Consider the following 14,072-nt stretch of genomic DNA (forward strand, 5'->3'; position numbering starts at 1 on the left):
TTTCCCAGCTCTCCAGCTAATGCAGAACCAGCTGAAGATGGACATGAGAATGAATCAGAGCACGAGGAACTGCCAGGTAACGTCACTGAAAAGATGACACAATTCATAGCACAGACCTTGATAGGAACAGGACTGAAAAGGTAACATGCCTTGGAAAGTGCTCTGAGCAGCAGAGTGCACAGCGCCTGTGTCATTATCTCGATAGCTAAGAAACGATTAAGAGAGAACTGGCTGCCTCCTGTGTTGAAGCTGGGCCTTGAAGTTTTGTGTGCAAAGACTAGGGATCCAAAGGCAGAATAAAGACCTCCAACATATAGTGCCGGGAAGCAGTACTTTTTATCTTCCTTAGAGTTAAAGTCTTGCTTTATAGTGTTGCCTGGCCTTGAACTTTTTCTCTAAAGTAGGCTAGCCTTAAACTCACTATGTAGACCAGGCTAGCCTTGAACTCAGGGATCCTCCTGCTTTGCCTAGTGCTGGTATTGAAGATGTGTGTGTGTGGGGTGGATGTGTGTGTGTGTGTGTGTGTGTGTGTGTGTGTGTGTGTGTGTGTGTGTTTATTTAAAGTGGTTTGGCCTAGCTAGGCTTTGCTCTTCTCACTAATGTCTTCATCTCTGGTCTGTAATTGATAAGCATCTACCCTTTATAAATGCTGTTTGTTGATACAGTTGTGAATATTCTTTTCATTTTTAGTTTTGTGACATAAGCATATTGCCATGTTGCCCAAGCCTGCCATGAACTCACATCAATCCTTCTGCTTCAGTTTCTTGAGTCCTGGGATTATGCACCTAGCTTGTTTTCTGACTTTTATTATTTTTGTTCTGCATTCTTCTGGTTTACTTACAGAATTCTATTCTATACACTTATTTTGCTCCTTAGTTAAACCCTTTTGTTGTATTTTTGTCTTAATTGCTACAAATCATACTTGTCTTTACCATAATAGAGTGTATTCAAATAATACTGTGCTTTATATGAACTTAGACATCAAAGTCCCCCCCCTCCTCCATATGCCTATTTTTAGGTTTGTTCTACATGTCTTAAAATACCAGCATACATTGTTACTATTGTTGAAAATCTTTAAAGAGTGTAAAGTATACCCTCATAAAGATGTGTGTTGGCCCACGGCTTACTGATTACAGATTAGCCCGCTCAGTGCCGGCCATGAGTCGTGAGACTGGACACCGACCCAGTGACACTGCCTTCTTATCTCACACGAACTCCATTCGTGGCAGATTCCGAGGAAGGAGGCTGGTGTTTCTTGTTACAGTGTAACATTTTCCTATAATTTGCTCATCTAGTAAATGAAAATATTGAAGTATAGTTCTAAATAGTGCACATTAGCAATGTTCCCAGTTAGATGGGCCTGAGTACCTGGTCAGCATGCACAGGACCCTAGTTCATTTCCACACTGCAAAGAGAAAGAAGAAGGAGAAAAAATGGTGTCTGGATTCATTAACTTTTAATGCAGATTAAGCAAAACTAGCTGCAATACTGCCAGTCCTTACTATGCCGCATCGCATTTGGCTCTTCGATTGTGCATGTTATAAATGAAGCGCCCTTAAATACTACCTAACTTTCATTCTGAAGCTGAAGGTGGTGGGGTAAAGAAGCGAGTCTAGGCCTTCTTTCTGGGTCCAGGCCACACTCTAAGGCACTGGTGCCCTGCGTTCACATGCTGCCGCTGTATGCCCACACCATAGCTGTTTCTGAGAAAGGGTTCTTCCACTTCAACCCCCTGGTCTCAGTCAGTCTCTGGACTTAAAAACAATAAACAACTTGAAAATTGATGACAGAGATGTTGGCCTATTAGCTGCTGTCCCACCTCCCCCGTGAATAGACGGATGAGATTGGAGACACCTTTTCCTTCCACTGCAAAGACACTGAGTTGTAATCTGGGGGCTTTACACCAGAATTGTCCAGGGCCGGGGAACAACAGGAGTCATATAGGGCCAATATTTATATAAGGGACATGACAAAGTACAGAAAATAAAATAGACCTAAAATAGTCTTCATGTTACATCGAACTCATTAAAAACAAAACAAAACAACTTTAGCCTTCATGCTAAAATGCAGTGGATGTACTTGAAGACACCGTCTTTGTAAGCCAGCAGTCCTTTCTTGCAAATTGACTGTGCCAGTGTGATCCTTCTCTTTCTAACAATAATTTCCTTCAGAAACATACAGTGATGATTTTGAAGATGCAGAGGATGTTGATGCACCTTTGACTACTAAAGATGAAGAGGCCCATCCTGAAGAAAAGGCTGAGTCAGGAAAAGTGAACGTTGCCCAACAGGTACATACCAGTTGTCTGCAACAGTTTTGTGACTGCTTTCATCAGCTCGGCTGACGTGCCATATGAAGTCTTGAGATACAGCCATCTTTATGACCTTGCCCATCATTAGCCTAGCAAGGTTCAGGGTGTCGGTATATGTTAAGTGGCCATGATAGTTGGTGTTCTATTTATATAGGATGGTCTTTGCTATATAGTTTCCTTAAGGTAAGCTTAGAAATAGAACACAATTAAAAGTTAGTGCTACTTTTCAGTTGGTCTATGAACTGACATCATAGCAAGACCTGTTCTTATGAAAGGCTGCGAATACCCCTTCTCAAGACTGGTAAGCTTGGCAGTGTTAGTGTCTGGAACTCATGTGTTGAAGATAAGGGACCACACTGCTCTGTTCACACCCAGGCTGCTGTTCTCTAGTTCTGCCATCTCCAGGTCTTACCAAGATGTGTTAGGACTACCATTAAATATTACCTGTATACTATAATTTAAGCTATATAATAGTAGCTAATGAGATTGTTCCTATTTATTATTTTGGTCATGATCTGGACATTTTTGAGAACTCTTAGGATAAGATATTTTAAACATGTATAAAACTGTATATTCTCTAAATAGAAACACTTTGAGGTTATATATAAATACTTTCTTTTAATTTATTTAATATATTTTCTTGAGTGTATATACATATTGATATATTGTTATAAATCACTCATATCACATATGTATCACTCATATCACATCTCTCAATATACATTGAAAGTACATATATATCACTCATCACATATATTGATATATATACATCTCAATATATACACATGTTTGTATCTAAATATATATATGTATATATCTCACTGTTTGTACAAAAGCAAAATGATATTTTAATTAACAGAAAAATTAGAGTGACCTCATGATAGCTATTTATGTTTGAGATTTGGCAGTCCCAATGTTTTATGAAAGTCAGTCAATGAAAGGCATTTATCAAGAAAGTATGCCCTGCATGCTAATGTGGAACCCTGAACTCCACATTAGTTTGCAGCTGAGTAAGAATCAATATAATAAGAAAACTGAAGTTCAAACTGTAGGGGACCCTACATTCTGCCTAGCCAAGAGGGGCACCAAGGATGATGCTACTTAAAGATTTGGTAATTTTTGGCATTTGATAGCATGCCTGTCTAATGTTATGTCCTTCAAACTGTAGAGGAAATGGAGAATTAGATGTATATTTGTAATTAATATTTTGAGCACTTGATTGATAATATTATAATTATAGGCTTCTGTGTGAAACAGCTCTGTTCCTTTGGTATTTAAAAGAGAAAGAAAGAAAGAAAGAAAGAAAGAAAGAAAGAAAGAAAGAAAGAAAGAAAAGAAAGACCATTGAGCAAAATAGATCAACTGGTAGCCTCTAGGTACTTCAAGCAAAGCTTTTAAAAGCATAAAATAGTTTTGGTAATTGCCCTGGTTTAGAAGAGACATGTAGAAGTTTCTACAACGCTGTGGCTCAGAAAAGCGTTGGTGAAAGAACCTAGAAAACACGGTTCCTGATCTTCTCCTTGTAGCTCCTGTTTCTCGGAGCTCTGTTCATTTTGTAGTCACTTTATGTAAGTTTGCCTTCAAAAGACATAATTTTTTTCTTTTATTTTAGAAGGAAGAGAAAATTGGCATGCTGGCTAATGGTAAGTATTAATTGACAGGTAATTAGACTGTTTAAAAACCTCATCTAATCTAAATAGTCTTGAATAAAATCTTTTTAAGTATTTCTCTAAGGAATTAAAATCCATATCCTTACTCAACTGTGTGTCTTTAATGCCTGTCTTGACCCCATCCTGTTCTGTTTGAAATATTTCCTTTACTGTTTTTCTTGGGCCTTTTATTTTCTATATAAATGTATAGATGCATGGAATCACTTACGTGCATTTTAATCTTAGACTATTATCTTGTACATACCATGAAAGTCATGTTTGTGGAAACACACACATGATTATACACTTAGACTGTTTATATGTAAACTTTTGCTTATAAGCATTGCATGTGATTACTTTTATTGGACTAAAAGTCACACAAAGTTTTCTACAGTCCAGTTGTTTTTCTTTTCTATTCCTGCAGTTGTGCTGCTTGATTCTTTAGACTCTGTTGAGGACGTCGACCTTGCTGGTCAAGACAAAGCATCCCCTAAAGCAAAGGCCCTCCCAGAAGTAACAGATGGTGAATTAGCGGGAGCAGGTAAAGTATCTGAAAATTCGACTCTTCTCTAACTCCAGAGTACTCTCTGAGTAACTGGCTTCATTTCTAGGAAAATACATGAAATAACCATCTGGACATTAGAGACAGTCAGCCTCGTAGCAAGAGCTGTTAGTACAAGGGGAGAGCTGCAGGTGAGGGCTAACTGGTTGTGCCCATCTGCGGTGTTCTGTCCAGTTCACCATATGTAGGGGACGCGAGTCTCCCCTGGGCACTGTATAGTTCCCTCCTTAGGGAGAGTCAAGGTCACACCCTTAAATTCTGAACTATTTTCCTTAAAGCTTATAACAAATTTGCAATAATGCCTTCAACCTGTAAAGCAGTATGGACATTACCAATTGGATCGTCCATGAAGTTAGGATTGTGCCCATCGCCATCTTTAGTTTTCATGTAAAGTATAATAAATTCTTGATTTCCCACAGTGGAACTTAGCACTGCTCGTCAAGTAAACAGTAGAAATCACAGACCAACCTGAGCATCTTAGGATTTATTTATACTAATTGCTTTCTTGTTTCCGTACAGTCTACATACAGAAAGGCTCCTGTGCCCTGTTATATAACTCAATGTACTTTATGTATTTTTTATTTTTGTATTGTGTGCATGTGTGTATGATTTGTATCTCTGGGGACACATGTGATATGGCACACATGTTGTCATAGTTCAGCTTTCAGGGGTCAGTTCTCTTCTGCCATAGGTTCCGAGGATCTGACGCAGATGTAAAGGCTTATATAGCATAGCTTTTACCCGGTGAGCCATCTTGTTTGGTCTCTGGCTTAATGATATTTTTAAAATAGTAAACACTCCCATGTAATCAACATCTAGATCAAAAATCAAGAAGACTCAAACTACGTTATCTTAGTATAGCTCTTATTTTTGGTCAACATCTTCCAAGAATCATTACTATCTAGTCTTGTTTCATATAATTTTCACCTCCGAGTAGAAAATTAAAGTTAGAAAAAAATCTGGGTGTGGTGGCACCTGATTATAGTTCCATCATTCAGTAGGCTGAGACAGGAGGATGCCAAATTTAAGGTCAACCTGGGCTACATTAAAAGACTGGTCTGGGCTGGAGAGATGGTTCAACCATTAAAGGCTAGGCTCACAACCAAAAAAAGACCCAGTCTTGGAGATGGCTAGATGGCTCAGCCAGTTAAGGTATTTGCCACTAAACCTAACCACCTGAGTTCAATCCCCAGGACCCACATGGTGGAAAAAAGAACTGCAGCAAATCGTCCTTTGACCTCCTCAAATGCACCATGGCTTGTACACACTCACATACATACAGATAAATAAACTTACACACGTACACATAAATAAACATATGTACATATACATATATAATGTTTTAAATTTTAAAAAGATGAGGTCTAAAACAAACAGAAAAAAAACACAAAAAATACCTAAAAGATAGATCTTTTCATGCCAGGCAGTGGTGGCTCACACCTTTAATCCCAGTACACCGGAGGCAGAGGCAGATGAATCTTTGAGTTCAAGGCCAGCCTGGTGTACAAAGTGAGTTCCAGGACATCCAGGCCTTGTTTTTCTCAAAACAAGCAAATGAATCATAGACGTAGTTTTGATTTGTCCCCCAACTGAGTATTCTACCCTGATGACATGTGTGTAGAATACATCCCTTGGTTTTTATGCAATAGTGTCACTGCCACACCAGACAGTCTGTGTCTCCTCATAGTTTTTGGTAAGTAGCCATGAGCTTTTTTAAGAGGCTATAACTACAGCTTTTCTGATCCAAGTCTTCTCTAGGTTTGTGGGGAGTGCTCTGAGGAGTGTTAAAATGTGCATGAAACATGTAAAGAAGGCAAGAGTTATTACATCACTTCTAGAGAGTGGAAGTGACACACTTGGTTGTACAAATTAGCTTTTATTACAATTTTAAGTTTCAAAGCAGGATTCCAGCCAAACATCTGTGGGACTAATTTTTTTTTGAAACATTGCTGTTATAAAACAATAGGAAAAGCGCTGCTGTGTGCTATACAGACAACTCAGAAGCCAAAAATGTATTGCTCAAGGTAATACAAAGCGTTTTTGAATCTGCAGTGATTCTGTTAGTTACTGGTAGTACAGTGTGGTTTTGTTGCACACCCTCGTATTCATGTTCCCAGCTTTCCTGCTTATGAGCTGTGTGACACTGAACTACTAATGCCCTTAAGCCTATTTCGTCCTCTTTAGGATGAGGATGTTATGGCAAACTAATCGTGAAGAGTCAGCGATTGTGCCTCAGAGAGATGGCTCGCCAGGTAACGGTTCTGGCTGTGCAAGCCTGATGGCCTGAGTTCAGTTCTCAAAATCCTTGTAAAGACAGAAGGAGAAATCTGACTCCACAGTCATCCTTTGACCTCTATACATAAGCTGGGGCATGCATGTGGCATATGTACACACACACACACACACACACACACACACACACACACACGCACACACACTGCCTTTAAGTTAAAGAATTCAGTAAGCAGGACCTAGCGATCGCATGCTGCTTGTCCTCATTCCTGGTAGTCTTCAGTTAGTTCAAGCTGTATACAGCACAGGAAGCATGGAGTGTAAACAACTGGTGTCCATAGGGTGTGGAGTGTAAACAATCGGTGTCCTTAGGGTGTGGAGCTTATCTAGAGGCCCTAAAGTACATTTGAAGGACAGTCTATGGGTGAGCATCTGAATTTGCTGTAAAAACGGGAAGGCTCAGTGACTTTTTGTTTTGATTTGCCATGTTTCTACTAGGGATAAGCAGCCTGGGTAGGTAATGCGTCAAACCAGTCTTTCATTAGCATCGTGAAGTTCTTTGCGCTAGGCTATATTAAAAAGTTAGTAAATACGAAAGTGAGGTTTTCCGAATGCAAGGCTATATTATCTTCCCTCATTTTTACTTGTCTTCCAGACAGCTGTCATATTGTTGTGTCATGGATGATGGCTGGAGTAGTCATCACAAGATGACTGTTGTCCTGTGACACTAGGCCTTTTCTCTGCAAGTGACAATTGAATACGTTCTATAGTTGAAAGCAACACAGAGCCTTCTCTCTTTCAGTGTAAGGCAGAGAAGTAAGCCTTCTTACTTACGTAAAGTTCACAAAGTACACTCATTTGCATTACTGTGGGACGACTCCTACTATGCCTTCCATTGACAAAGAACCTTTCTCTGCTCTGCTTCCAAGGCAGCCTTACTTGGTATCTCTAGGTCCTAAATGACATTTAGGTCATTTTTTTCCCCACACTTTTAGTTCTTTGTTGCTCTAAGACAGTGGTTCTCAACCTTCCTAGTGCTGTGATCCTTTAATATAGTTCCTCCTTATGTTATGGTGACCCCCAACCATTAAATTATGTCCTGGCTACTAAATAACCAAGTTTGCTACTGTTAGGAATCATAATGTAAACATCTGATATACAGTGTATCTGATGTGTGACCCCTGTGAAAAGGTCATTTGACCCCAAAGAGGTTGAGCCCCACAGGTTGAGAGCCTCTGCTCTGAGGTCTACAGCTTCGCACTTACTAAACAGCATGAATGTGTGGTGCTGTGGTGCCGCCCCACTGCGCAGCAGTCACATCTTTCTGTCGTGCACTCAGCAGCTCATTCACCATCCTCATGTTTTTGTAGGGAAAAAAAAACCACACACATTTTATGCCTTTTCTTTTTTTGTAAAATTGATTTCCTCAGTTGTCCCCAGGTGTGACTGTAGGAGGTGGGTAGGTTCACTACAGTATGAAATGGCAGAGCGGACCTTTCCCTCAGACTGTCTTCAGAGAGCTCTGCTCTTTAACTGTTGGAAACTCTGCTCTAATAGTATCCTCCACGTTCAAGTTTTTAGTTTATTTAAGATGTTTTCTATTTTGTATGTGTGTTCCAAGCAGTTTGGGTGACCTGAAGCATTAGCTGGAAAGAAACCTCACTGTAAAGCATTACTACACACACCTCCATGGCCCTCAGCTCCCCCTGTATTTAGGAGCTGGGGGGAAAATGCCCTTATGACCTGTGTTCTGTACAGTTTCTGCTTGTATGGAACATGAGATTATGTAAGCCGTTTCATTTTTGAGCAGTAGTTAGGCATAGGTGTCAAAAGGGGAGCCTGGCCACCCTATTTATATATTTTTTTCATTATATGGCTTATTCTTTAATTTTCAGAGATTCACTGTTAAAATTAAAATTATAGAACATTAATCAAGCATTCCTAAAAGTAGGGTTGTTATTCTCATTAGTTTTCCCCAAAATTTGTCAGCTGTTGGGAGGAAGGGTACTAGGGCATGAAGAATAGAAAGTAACATCACAGTGGTGTCTGCTTTGAGTGGCTGAGTAAATAGTGGAACCATTAGCTAAGAAATGCTGGTAGAAAAACAAGTTTTGGTGAGGAATGTAACTAATTTAGTTGGGAGTATGTTGTATGATTGACTTTATAAGGTAATACAAATGTCTTTTAGAGAGTTTGGTGTTTGGAAAGTGTTGGGGGCAGGAATGTAGATTTGGGAATAATGAAACAGGCATGTAGATAAGATTGAGGGCCTTGATAAACTTAGCTGGGGGCTACAGATACAGCTTAGGTTGTTGGAATGCTTGCTTGGTATTCACAAGGCCCTGGGTTCAGTCTCACTGCTTTGTAAAACAAGCATGATGGTGCATGCCTGTAATCCTAACACTTGATCAGAAGTTCAACGTCATCCTCAGCTGTATAGCAAGCCTGAGGCCAGCATGGGCTACCTGAGAGCCTTTCTCAAAAAGAGGAAGCGTCCAGAGAGGTGGCTCGGTGGACAAAGGTACTTGCCATGCAAGCCTGGTGGCCCCGTCTCTAGAACCATCATAGGCAGACAGAGAGAACCAACTCAAGTGTTGCCCTTTGACCCCCCCCACACACATATATGCTTTGTATGTATATGCACACCATATAGTCCATAATAATAATAATAATAAATACTTTAAAACAAAGGAAAGGGCAGAGAGGCATGTCAAAAGGAAAGAATTGGGTTTTTTAAAGTAGTCAGAGGGTTTTAAAAGAGGGCTAGAGACAGACCATTTGCTGGGCCATTGATGAATAAAAAAATGGAAAAACACTGAAGTGGTAGGAATTACAAGAAGAAAAGATATAAAAGAAACAATTACTGTAGTTCTTTCTCATTCCTGGAGTCATTGGGCACTGGTCCTCAGAAACAGGGAGCAGAAACAACAAACTGGGGGTTCCATGGTCTGAGCAGGACGGAAATGACCTTCTGGTATCAGCTTCAGGAGGCAGATCAATTTTATTTGGGGTAAACAAGGGTAAACTTTGGGGAGAGGGTGAGGAAATCCAGGTAGGTGAATGTCACTGGCTGAAGAGCAAAGGTACTGAGATACCTCATTAGCATGGGGAGGCATTCCAGGAATCCCAGGTGCTTGATGGGCAGGTTCTATTGGGAGAAAGGGAGCTGGACCTGTAATTTCCCTAAGGGCTATGTGGCATTCTTCAAGTAGGGTATGTGTGGATTTGGGCTCCTCAGATCAGGCAGAGAGGAGGGAGTGTCAGTAACAAAGGGGCCGAGCTCAGGGCTTTCCAATCATGAAGGACTGCAACAGATGACCAGTTAAAGTATAATGTCAGGTGTGTCACAAGCTCAGAAAGGACACGTGACTGGACTTGGCCATGCGGAAACAGCTTTGAGCCATAGCGGCTTTAACAAGATGTTGGAACTTGATGGTTTGCAGAATTAGAGGCGCATGTTTGTAGTAGAACCGTTACAGACTGAGTTGGTACCACACAGCAGGGTGAGAATGGTGATGGTAAGGCAAGACCAGGATCCGTCAGAGGAAGGTGTCCGTGTAGAAAGTGCAGATGGTTTACCCAGCACAGAGAGGTCAGTTCAGGACAATGAGAAGGCAGTGACTGCTGGAGTCAGACTTTACAATTACATCAGGACCGTCTCGACTGTTGTGACTTCATACTGATAACTTACCCAGGTTTCTGCTTGACTCTGCTTCTATAATGTTGTCATTGTCCTGCAGCCTTGTTCACCATTCCTTAAGAGACTAAGGAGCGACTTCAGTGTTTTATCTATCACGAGGTGATACGCAGGAACTATACTTATTTCAGCAGGTGTTTCTTATGGACAAAGCAGTGGCGATACTGAAGCCGTGCATCAGGCTTACCGTCACATAGCTCATTCCCTGGGAGACACAGGAGAACCCAGAATTGAGGCTAGCACTGTGGAAACTGTCAAGAGCTCTGTAAAAGACGGTCCTCAAGAAAATGAAGAGTCTTCAAAGAACATCTCTACCACCGAATCTGGTAAAGGCTGGAAGATTTAGCAGACGGATGAATATTGAGCAGATAGAATTTCTCTACTGTTTACCCTCTTTAAATAGTGCCCGTTGAAGAACAGTTTGCTGTGGTGATGACTTCCCAGTGTTTGGATGTAAAGGGCACGATCAAATGGAACCCCACCTGGGTCAGCTCCAAAGTTAGAGCTAAGCGCAGCCTACAGCCCCCATTCTGATGTGCAGCAAACTTGTCATGCGTATATATATGTATTAGTGCCTTTTAATAGAAAATACTATTTTGAGATTTATAAAAAAAAAAACCACATTGTAAGTATGTATGTGAGGTCTGGGTATAGATAATGGAGATGTATTTTATAAGTTCATAGAAAGGGTTCCTGGTGCAATTTTTAAAAATTAGTTTATTGTACATGCCATTTTGTTAACTATATAAAGTATAGAAACAATGGATTTGGGTGGTATTCGGTGTCTAAATTAAGCAGGTTAGGCAGCATTTTGGCTTCTGATTCAACTTTCTACCCCCATAGATCTGCCCACAGTAGAGGAGCTGATGAGACCTATCAGGATGGATTCCTATGGATTCCGTGGCTTTGACTTGCAGCCTGTCAGGTATGAGGTTTGGACGGTTGTTTCGCTGAGGGCTGCTTACTGGTTTGCTTCTTGTTTTGTCACAGGGAACTTACAACCATCTTTTCTTTGAAATCGTTCCTAGTGATTGGTTAATGAAAACTACAAACTTGCATGTGTCCACCCAGGAGCCACAGGGTCTCCATCGACACTCTAGTCCTAAGAGAGAGAGAGCTCCTAAGAAAGTCGGCGCCTTTAAGTAGTCCTAATGATCTCACTGAAAATGTGATTCCTCATCTTTCACTGGCACATAGATAGTTGGTTCAACGCGAGAGGGAAATTAATTGATTATTTAAATTAATTGAAATTTAAAATGTAATTCTATTTTATGAATCACTTAGTTCTGACTTAGTCACCAGCTGGCATTATCTCACAGGGCAAGCTTCGAGGTCATGAGAGAAATCAGCCTTGTGGAAATCCTCTAGCTCCAGTGTTTAGGGCAGTATGTGCAGGGCTCTCTCATCCATCAGTACCCTGTTACAGACAGCTTTGCATTGGTGCAGCCTTTGTAGTATGATATCCTGTCCCTCACATCCTTCTAACATGTGGGCAGGCATCTTCAGACTTCCCTCTCAAAGATGACTCCCAGGTACCCAGATCAGACTGGAGCCAGATGGTGATGGTGCTAACCCTTGACATATACCATCCTAGGCTAGTCTCGACAAGAACCGCACACTCTCTTTGTGTGTTAGCTCAGCCCTTCAGCAGTTACCAATATAGTCTGCTGTTTTCCATAGTTCACAGACAAGAAAACTGAGGTTGAAGGTTAAAGTAATTGTCCAAGGGTATATGTCTGTCGTCTGAGAACACAGTCAGCCTGTGATTCTGTGAAGTATTTCTGTGAAACCATCCAGTCACCATCCCATTTGTGTTTCCAGATAAATTTTTGAATCCCTGCTTCTACCATGTTCTTACTAGGTAAATCTGCTTGCAATTTCTTGGCCTTGTGAGACACTTACTGTAGTTGAGAGGAAAAAGACACAGTGGCGCTTAGGCTAAAATCTCCCCCCTCAAATGCTGAGTCTTGTGCTTGCACACTGATCTGTATGCTAGTCAGTGTCTGTAAAGAACGGCCTGTGCACTCATCCATGTAGGAGGGGATGTAAATGTTGCTGAGGTTATTTTAGACATTGTGTAAATTATTTTAATGATGTGAATTCTAAAGCATACATTATTATATTTGTTTAAAAGCTGAGGAAAAACAGCTTTTCTGGAATAGACCCGGCTTTTGGTTATTCAAGGTATGTACCCGTGAAGGGGATTGCTGGATCGCACAGAAATGTGTTTTCGCTCTCCGATGAACTGAAACAGTGTTGTCACAGCAGCTGTGCTGTTTGACATTTCCTGTAGGAGTGTAGAAGGGCGCTAGTCCCTCCCCTCCACCACTGCCAGTTGCTTCAGGCAACTACTGTAACGGAACATTGAGGATTGTGTTGGCCAGGGTCACTATTGCTGTGATGAAACACCATGACCAAAGCAACCTGGAGAGAAGAGGGTTTATTCAGCTTACACTTCCATATTGCTGTTCATCATTAAAGCAAGTCAGGACAGGAGATCAAACAGGCCAGCAACCTGGAGACAGAAGCCGATGGAGAGGCCGTGGAGGAGTGCTGCCTGCATGACAGAACAGAGCATTAGATCACCTTATAGATGGTTGTGAGCCACCATGTTGTTGCTAGGAACTGAACTCAGGACCTTTGGAAGAGCAGTCAGTGCTCTTAACCTCTGAGCCATCTCTCCAGCCCTCAGCCTGCTTTCTTATAGAACCCAGGACCACCAGCACCAGGATGGCACCATCCATACATCCATCAATCATTAATTAAGAAAATTCTAAATAGGTTTGCCTATAGCACCCATCTTATAGAAGCATTTTCTCAATTGAGTCTTCTTCCTCTCAGATGACTTTAACTTGTATGAAGTTGACATAAAACTGTACAGCATGCTAGGCGTTGTGGCACGCGCCTTTAATCCCAACACTTAGAGAGGCAGAAGCAGGCGGATCTTAGCTTGGTCTACAAAGTAAGTCCAGGACAGCCAAGGCTACATAGAGAAACCTTGTCTCAAAACACCTTAAAAAATGTGTGTGTGTGTGTGTGTGTGTGTGTGTGTGTAAAACCAACCTATACACCACAAGGATGTTTTGTTAAGGGAAGTAAGTCAGCCATGAAAAAACCATATGTTCTTGTGTGTTTGAACTACATGAGGTGGTTGAAAATCATAGGACAAAAAGAAGAAAAGCCAGACCTGCAGCAGTAGAATTTCAGTGACTTGGTGGTGGGAGAGGGTCTTCGATGCTTGTAGAGTTTCAGTTGTGTGGGGATAGATGTGGGAAAGTCTGTTCAACATGATGGGCATGTTGTACCATTGAAATGTACATTTATGTTAAATGCATACACCACAAGAAAAAAATTAAGAGAATAAACAGACAGAAAAAAAAAATCTGAAGACAAATACACTTACTTGATTCAAGGAACAGTAATTTCAGAAATGTCACCAATACAGCCATTAGCGCATTTAAAACCTTTAGCGGTCATCAATCAACTCTCAGCCCACCTGGGTCAGGGAGGCTGGTACAGGCTCTGCTCTGTGTAAGCATTTAGTGCCCAGTCTTCTGTGACCTCTGTATCTTTGAGGCTGTAGTGTCATCCAGCCAGTAAAGAAGAGGCTTGTCACTTTCG

The 14,072-nt window shown here is 41.1% G+C and overlaps 1 protein-coding gene across 3 annotated transcripts in view; it reads left to right on the forward strand.

Moving 5' to 3' along the window:
• The window catches only part of CEP162 (centrosomal protein 162), a 70,356-nt gene that overhangs the window by 10,491 nt on the left and 45,793 nt on the right, over window positions 1-14,072 (forward strand). The window contains exons 6-11 of one of the 3 annotated variants that reach the window (XM_084754947.1): window positions 9-76; window positions 2,172-2,290; window positions 3,924-3,954; window positions 4,385-4,501; window positions 10,583-10,777; window positions 11,295-11,376. In XM_084754947.1, coding sequence (XP_084611073.1) covers window positions 9-76; window positions 2,172-2,290; window positions 3,924-3,954; window positions 4,385-4,501; window positions 10,583-10,777; window positions 11,295-11,376 — 612 coding nt within the window. The remainder of the gene's footprint in view (window positions 1-8; window positions 77-2,171; window positions 2,291-3,923; window positions 3,955-4,384; window positions 4,502-10,582; window positions 10,778-11,294; window positions 11,377-14,072) is intronic. The other 2 variants (XM_084754948.1, XM_084754949.1) reach the window with 2 other exon arrangements.

This window comes from Acomys minous (assembly GCF_964271855.1).
Source record: "Acomys minous genome assembly, chromosome: 13".
NCBI classification, from domain to species: Eukaryota; Metazoa; Chordata; class Mammalia; order Rodentia; family Muridae; genus Acomys; species Acomys minous.